At 64.7% G+C, this 6,657-nt stretch overlaps 2 protein-coding genes across 2 annotated transcripts; both read right to left on the minus strand.

The window, feature by feature from the left end:
- Nucleotides 1-1,657: 1,657 nt before the first annotated feature.
- EMIHUDRAFT_77663 (hypothetical protein) lies at nucleotides 1,658-2,032 on the minus strand (the record flags this gene model as incomplete). Its single annotated transcript, XM_005792650.1, has 2 exons — nucleotides 1,658-1,859; nucleotides 1,938-2,032. Coding segments are annotated over 2 exons (297 nt in total), but the record flags the coding sequence as incomplete, so codon positions are not given.
- A 1,253-nt stretch (nucleotides 2,033-3,285) lies between these two features.
- On the minus strand, nucleotides 3,286-4,148 carry EMIHUDRAFT_79828 (hypothetical protein). Its single transcript, XM_005792651.1, has one exon. The coding sequence runs from the start codon at nucleotides 3,659-3,661 to the stop codon at nucleotides 3,362-3,364; it is 300 nt and encodes a 99-aa protein (XP_005792708.1). The 5' UTR covers nucleotides 3,662-4,148; the 3' UTR covers nucleotides 3,286-3,361.
- Between the last annotated feature and the right edge of the window lie 2,509 nt (nucleotides 4,149-6,657).

The following is a 6,657-nucleotide window of genomic DNA, read 5'->3' on the forward strand; positions in this document are numbered from 1 at the left end:
TTTGTACACACCGCCCGTCGCTCCTACCGATTGAATGATCCGGTGAGGCCCCCGGACTGCGGCGCCGCAGCTGGCTCTCCAGCCGCGACGCCGCGGGAAGCTGTCCGAACCTTATCATTTAGAGGAAGGAGAAGTCGTAACAAGGTTTCCGTAGGTGAACCTGCGGAAGGATCATTACCGGTCTTTCCAACCCACACCGATGTTGCACCGTACCCCGTCTAACCCCGTCGCGGGCTCCGCGTTCGCGCGGAGCGCGCGGCTGTCCGGGGGGCTCTCCTGAGCCGACCCGGGCCCGCACCCCTCTTGTCTCGCGCCTGGGCGAGTGTGGAGTGCACGTGTGCGCCTCGGGCGCGCGCGTGTGTCTCCCCTCCCCACGGCCCCCTCTCTTGCGCAGCGCGCGGGCTCTCACGCCGGCGCTGCCTCAACTTATGAAACCCCACAACTCCTGCCGATGGATATCTTGGCTCTCGCAACGATGAAGAACGCAGCGAAATGCGATACGTAGTGCGAATTGCAGAATTCAGTGAATCATCGAACCTTTGAACGCAAATGGCGCATCCGGGCTCCGCTCGGACGCATGTCTCTTCGAGGGGCGCCTCCATCCTCCTCGGAGCGAGAGAGCTCTCTCTCTCGTCTTCGGAGCCGGCGGCCGCGCGGGGGAGCCTCGGCCCCCTCGCGCGCCCGCCCAAGGCTACCTTGCGAGCGCGGCGGCGGCGTCTAACCCGCGTCCCCGCCGGAGTGCTAAGTCCACGACTAGACCTCCGGCGGACGCGTGCCCCGTTCTGCCTCGCGACCCCCGGCGTGCGCGGTGCCTCTCCTCTCCTCCGGGAGAGCGAGGCCCGCCCGCCCCGGCGCGCGGCCGCTCTCTGTGCGGCCGCGCGCCTCGAAACCCGCCATCGAATGAGGCAAGACTACCCGCTGAACTTAAGCATATCACTAAGCGGAGGAGAAGAAACTAACCAGGATGCCCCTAGTAATGGCGAATGAAGCGGGCTGAGCTCACGCTGCCAATCTGGAGGCCTCGCGTATGCAGCGCCCCCCGAATTGTGGTCTAGAGAGGCGTTATCGGCCGCGCCCGCTGCTCAAGTCCCTTGGAACAGGGTGTCGGAGAGGGTGAGAATCCCGTACCGTGGCGGGTTGCGGCCTTACGATGCGTCCTCGTCGAGTCGGGTTGCTTGGGATTGCAGCTTGAATTGGGTGGTAAATTCCATCTAAAGCTAAATACTGGCGAGAGACCGATAGCGAACAAGTACCGTGAGGGAAAGATGCAAAGAACTTTGAAAAGAGAGTCAAAGAGTGCTTGAAATCGGTAGGAGGAAACCCGGATGGGCCCGGCTTCGGCGCGCCGACTCAGCCTGGGGTTCTCCCCAGGTGCACTTCTGCGCGCCGGGTCAGCCGCGCCTCGGCGCCGCGCCTCAACCCGGGAGCGGGGCTTTACGGCCAGCTCCCGTCCTGGCGCGGCCCGGGGCCCGGCTGACGGAACGGGCCCCTCCGACCCGTCTAGAAACACGGACCAAGGAGTCTGACACGTGTGCGAGTACCCGGGTGGCAAGCCCGCGTGCGGAATGAAAGTGAAGGGCATGCCCTGCCAACCGACCTTGACCTGCTGTGAGGGGTTTGAGTGGAGCACACCTGTCGGGACCCGAAAGATGGTGAACTATGCCTGGGTAGGGTGAAGCCAGAGGAAACTCTGGTGGAGGCTCGTAGCGATACTGACGTGCAAATCGTTCGTCGAATCTGGGTATAGGGGCGAAAGACTAATCGAACCATCTAGTAGCTGGTTCCCTCCGAAGTTTCCCTCAGGATAGCTTGAACGCAACGGTTTTGTCAGGTAAAGCGAATGATTAGAGGCCTGTGGGCTGAAACAGCTTGCACCTATTCTCAAACTTTAAATGGGCAAGAGGCCCGGGATGCTTGAGTGATCCCGGGCGGCGAACGGCGCGTTCAAAGTGGGCCATTTTTGGTAAGCAGAACTGGCGATGCGGGATGAACCGAACGCCGCGCTAAGGTACCCAAGTGTCCGCTCATCAGATACCACAAAAGGCGTTGGTACCTCCAGACAGCAGGACGGTGGCCATGGAAGTCGGAACCCGCTAAGGAGTGTGTAACAACTCACCTGCCGAAGGTACTAGCCCTGAAAATGGATGGCGCTCAAGCGGACCACCGATGCGCGGCCGCCGGCGCGAGCGCGAGGCGCCGGCGAGTAGGAGGGCGCGGGGCTCGCGGCGCAGCCTTGGGCGCGAGCCTGGGTGAAGCGGGCCCCGGTGCAGATCTTGGTGGTAGTAGCAAATATTCAAATGAGAACTTTGAAGACTGAAGTGGAGAAAGGTTCCGTGTGAACAGCAGTTGGACACGGGTGAGCCGACCCTAAGAGACAGGAAAACTCCGCCGAACGCGGCTGGTTCTGTCAGCCCGTCCGTCGAAAGGGAATCGGGTTAATATTCCCGAGCCAGCGCGTGGATGGTGGGCGGCGACGCGAACGAACCCGGAGACGCCGGCGGGAGCCCTGGGAAGAGTTCTCTTTTCTTCTTAACTGCCTCCTGCCCTGGAATCGGTTTAGCCGGAGCGAGGGCTACACGGCAGGCAAAGCACCCTAAGTCTTGGGGTGTCCGGCGCGCTCCCGACGGCCCGTGAAAATCCGGGGGAGCGGTTCGTTCTCACGCCTGGTCGTACTCATAACCGCATCAGGTCTCCAAGGTGAACAGCCTCTAGTCGATAGAGCAATGTAGGTAAGGGAAGTCGGCAAAATGGTTCCGCAACCTCGGGAGAAGGAATGGCTCTGAAGGCTGGGCGCAGGGGTCCTAGGCTCGAGGCCGGCTGGCTGCGCGGGGACTACGGCCTCACGGCTGCGGATCCCGCGCGGCCGTCCGGCGGACGGCCTAGGAGCGCTCCGGCTCTCCCTGCGCGACGAACAGCCGCTTCAGAACTGGCGCGGACAAGGGGAATCCGACTGTTTAATTAAAACAAAGCATTGCGATGGCCCGCGAGGGTGCTGACGCAATGTGATTTCTGCCCAGTGCTCTGAATGTCAAAGTGAAGAAATTCAACCAAGCGCGGGTAAACGGCGGGAGTAACTATGACTCTCTTAAGGTAGCCAAATGCCTCGTCATCCAATTAGTGACGCGCATGAATGGATTCGTGAGATTCCCACTGTCCCTATCTACTGTCTAGCGAAACCACAGCCAAGGGAACGGGCTTGGAAGAATCAGCGGGGAAAGAAGACCCTGTTGAGCTTGACTCTAGTCTGTTACTGTGGAACGACTTGATGGGTGTAGAATATGCGGGAGGGGCAACCCGACAGTGAAATACCGCAACCGTCAACGTTGTTTTACTTACTCGGTGGCGCGGAGGGAGGCTCGCCTCACTTCTGGATCCAAGCCGCTTCGTGCGCGCGATCCGCGTCGGGGACACTAACAGGTGGGGAGTTTGGCTGGGGCGGCACGTCTGTTAAAAAATAACGCAGGCGCCCGATTTTGAGCTCAATGAGAACAGAAATCTCATGTGGACCGAAAGGGGAAAAGCTCGGTTGATTTTGATTTTCAGTACGAATACAAACCGCGAAAGCGTGGCCTATCGATCCTCTCGTCTTTGGGAATTTCAAGCTAGAGGTGTCAGAAAAGTTACCACAGGGATAACTGGCTTGTGGCTGCCAAGCGTTCATAGCGACGTAGCTTTTTGATCCTTCGATGTCGGCTCTTCCTATCACTGCCTCGCAGCGGGGGCCAAATGCAGGATTGTTCACCCACCAACAGGGAACGTGAGCTGGGTTTAGACCGTCGTGAGACAGGTTAGTTTTACCCTACTGCTGTCTGTTTTTCTACGGTAATTTGGTTCAGTACGAGAGGAACCACCAATTCGCATCATCGGTATAGCCGCCGCCGGAAACGGCGATGCGGCGAAGCTGCCATGCGCCGGATTATAACTGAACGCCTCTAAGTTAGAATCCATGCCGGAAGGAAAGCCACCTACCGGCCCGGGGACGCCACGAGCAACGGTAGCACTGCCTGAGCCGCGAGCGACCACAATTCACGGACCCGGGCCGACGAATCCCTTGCAGACGACTTGAATAAGGAACAGGGTATTGTACGCGGCAGAGTGGCCTTGTTGCCACGATCCGCTGAGATTCAGCCTTGGTTCTGATGATTTGTTGCGCGCGCGCAACAACCCTCAGGGCCTCTCCCGTTCCCGTTCCTCAGTCGCTCTCTCGGCGCTCTCCCCCCCTCGCCTCTCCTCCGAGCCTCACTTGCTCGGGGGCGGAGCCGAGGGGCGAGAGCGCGATTTCTGCCCAAGGCAGCGCGCAGGCCACTGCGCAGACACACCCGGCTCTCCCCGAGCCGCCACTGGGCGCTCCCGCGGTCCCCCTCCGGGCTGAATGCGGCCTCCGGAGCGGGCGGCGCGAGCGTCTAAGTCTACTCAGAGCCTTCCACGCTCTTCTTTGCGTTCCAAAGCACCCACTGCGCTCCTCTGTGTAGCATCGCCCGGCCAACTCGCTTGCCCACTGTCATTGCCCCCGCCGCCCTCTCACTGTGGCCGCCCTGTACCGTTTCCTCCACCGCCCTCGCCACCACCCTCGCCACCGCCCTCGCCACCGCCCTCGCCACCGCCCCCACGCCGCCGCTACCATTCCGGCCACCCTCGCCGCCCCCACCCTCATCCCCACCTTGCCCCCGCCGCCCGTTGCAGCTGCAATCCCCACCCGCCCTCCGACGCTAGCCCCCGCCGGCCTGCCCCAAGGCAGTGCGCAGGCCACTACGCAGACACACCCGGCTCTCTCCGAGCCGCCACTGGGCGCTCCCGCGGTCCCCTCCGGGCTGAATGCGGCCTCCGGAGCGGGCGGCGCAAGCGTCCTACCCCCCTCAGAGCCTTCCATGCTCTTCTTAGCGTTTTCCGAAGCACACACTGCACTCCTCTAGCATCACCCACAAGTCACCTCCGTTGCCACTGTCCTTGGACCTCCTCACCGCCACCGCCCTCCTCACCACCGTCTCCACCGCCGCTGCTCTCACCACCCTCGCCACCACCACCATGCCCGCCTCCCTCGCTGCCACCCACGCCGCCGCCACCGGCCCACCGCCCCCACCCCCTCCGCTGCCCTCGCCCTTGCCGTCACCGCGCCGCAAGATCTCTTACACTATCCCCCGCCCTTGCCGCCGCCCTCGCCGCCGCCTCCCGCCTCGCCGCGCCGCCCTCACCCCCGCCCCCCTCGGCCACTGCGGCCACTCTCACCACCCCTCGCCCTCGCCGCCGCCGCCCTCCTCGCCGCCGGGGCCCGCCCTCGCAGCCACGGCACCCTTGCCCCCTCCACCCTCCTCTCCGCCCCCGCCCCTGCCCCCACTCGCCGTCGCCCTCCGCCGCCCCCCTCCCGCCCCGCCACCACCCTCCGCCCCGCCACCACCCTCCCCTCGGCCGCCCTCCGGCATGCCACCGTTCTCGCCCTCGCCTCCGAGCCGCCCCGCTGCCCTCGCCACTGCCCCCGTCGCCGCCACCCCCGTCGCTGCCGCCCTCGCCGCCGACCTACCCCCCTTGCCGTCTCCACCACCGTCATCCCCACCCCCATCTTCCGCCCCTTCTTTCTCGCTCCCGGGTGCACCGGAGCCCACCCAAGGGGGCCCGGGAAGGGTCACGCTGGCGCTTAGACGGCCCCTCGCGGCGCCACGGCGGTACCTTCCGGTCCGCAGGTGTTATATAGGATGTGTACTGCCCAGAGAGCACTTCTAAGCCACCACTGGGTCCATAGTGGACGGACACACAGCCTCAGCCGGCCCGGCGGGCTCCCGACCAGAGCCCGTCCGGAGGCCACAAACGGACACTCTACCGACCTCTACACCTCTAGACAATCCACTCCGACTAGCATACGGTGTTGGCCTGACCGCCCTGCGGCCCCAGCTACCAGCTGGCGCCGCTCGTCCCGGCTGGAGGCGCCTGGGGCGCCCAAAATCGCGGAGCCGGCGACGTCCTCCGGCCAGCAACCGGATCGGGCGTCCGCCCCGCCCCCTCGGCGACCCGAGATGGTCTCCCGGACCCCCGAGGCTTGGCGCACCGCGGGAGGGGGGCAGCCCGGCCACCCTGCACCGCCCAGGCCGCCCTCTGCGAGCCCAGGCGCGCCGTCGAGAGTGCCGACGCGATGTCGACGATTTTGGCCTGTGAGACGGGGGCGAGGAGTGGTGTGAGGGCGCCATGTGCCCGGGCGACGGGCTAAGGGGCCGCTACACGGGCCGCAGAGCTTACCAGCGCCGGCGCGGTGGCGCTGGTAGCGATGGTGCTGCTTGTGGCCGCCTTTGGCAGTACCTGACCGAGGGCTGACTCGCGACGGCGACGGGGCGGCGAGCCAGGTGGCGGGGTGCTGGGAGGAAGGAGGGGACGCGCCACGAGAGGGAGGGAGGGGCGCTCTTACGTCTCGCTGGCCCGCCCCTCCCCCCACGGGGTCGGGATGGTCTGTGGTGCTGCTCTGGGCGGTCGTCCCGTGTCGCCAGACCGGTCCTGCGGCGGAGTCGGAGGGTGAGGGGCAGGGGTACGGTTGTGCGGCGGAGGGGACGCGCATCGCGCAGCTCGCAGCAGCCCGAGAGGGCCCGAGCCCGGCCAGAGAGTTACCCACCGCTCGGACGGAAGAGACAGCGTCGCTGGGGCTGGGCTCCGCTGCCATTTTGTCCGGAACGC

This window comes from Emiliania huxleyi, assembly GCF_000372725.1.
Source record: "Emiliania huxleyi CCMP1516 unplaced genomic scaffold EMIHUscaffold_1054, whole genome shotgun sequence".
Lineage (NCBI taxonomy): Eukaryota > Haptophyta > Isochrysidales > Noelaerhabdaceae > Emiliania > Emiliania huxleyi.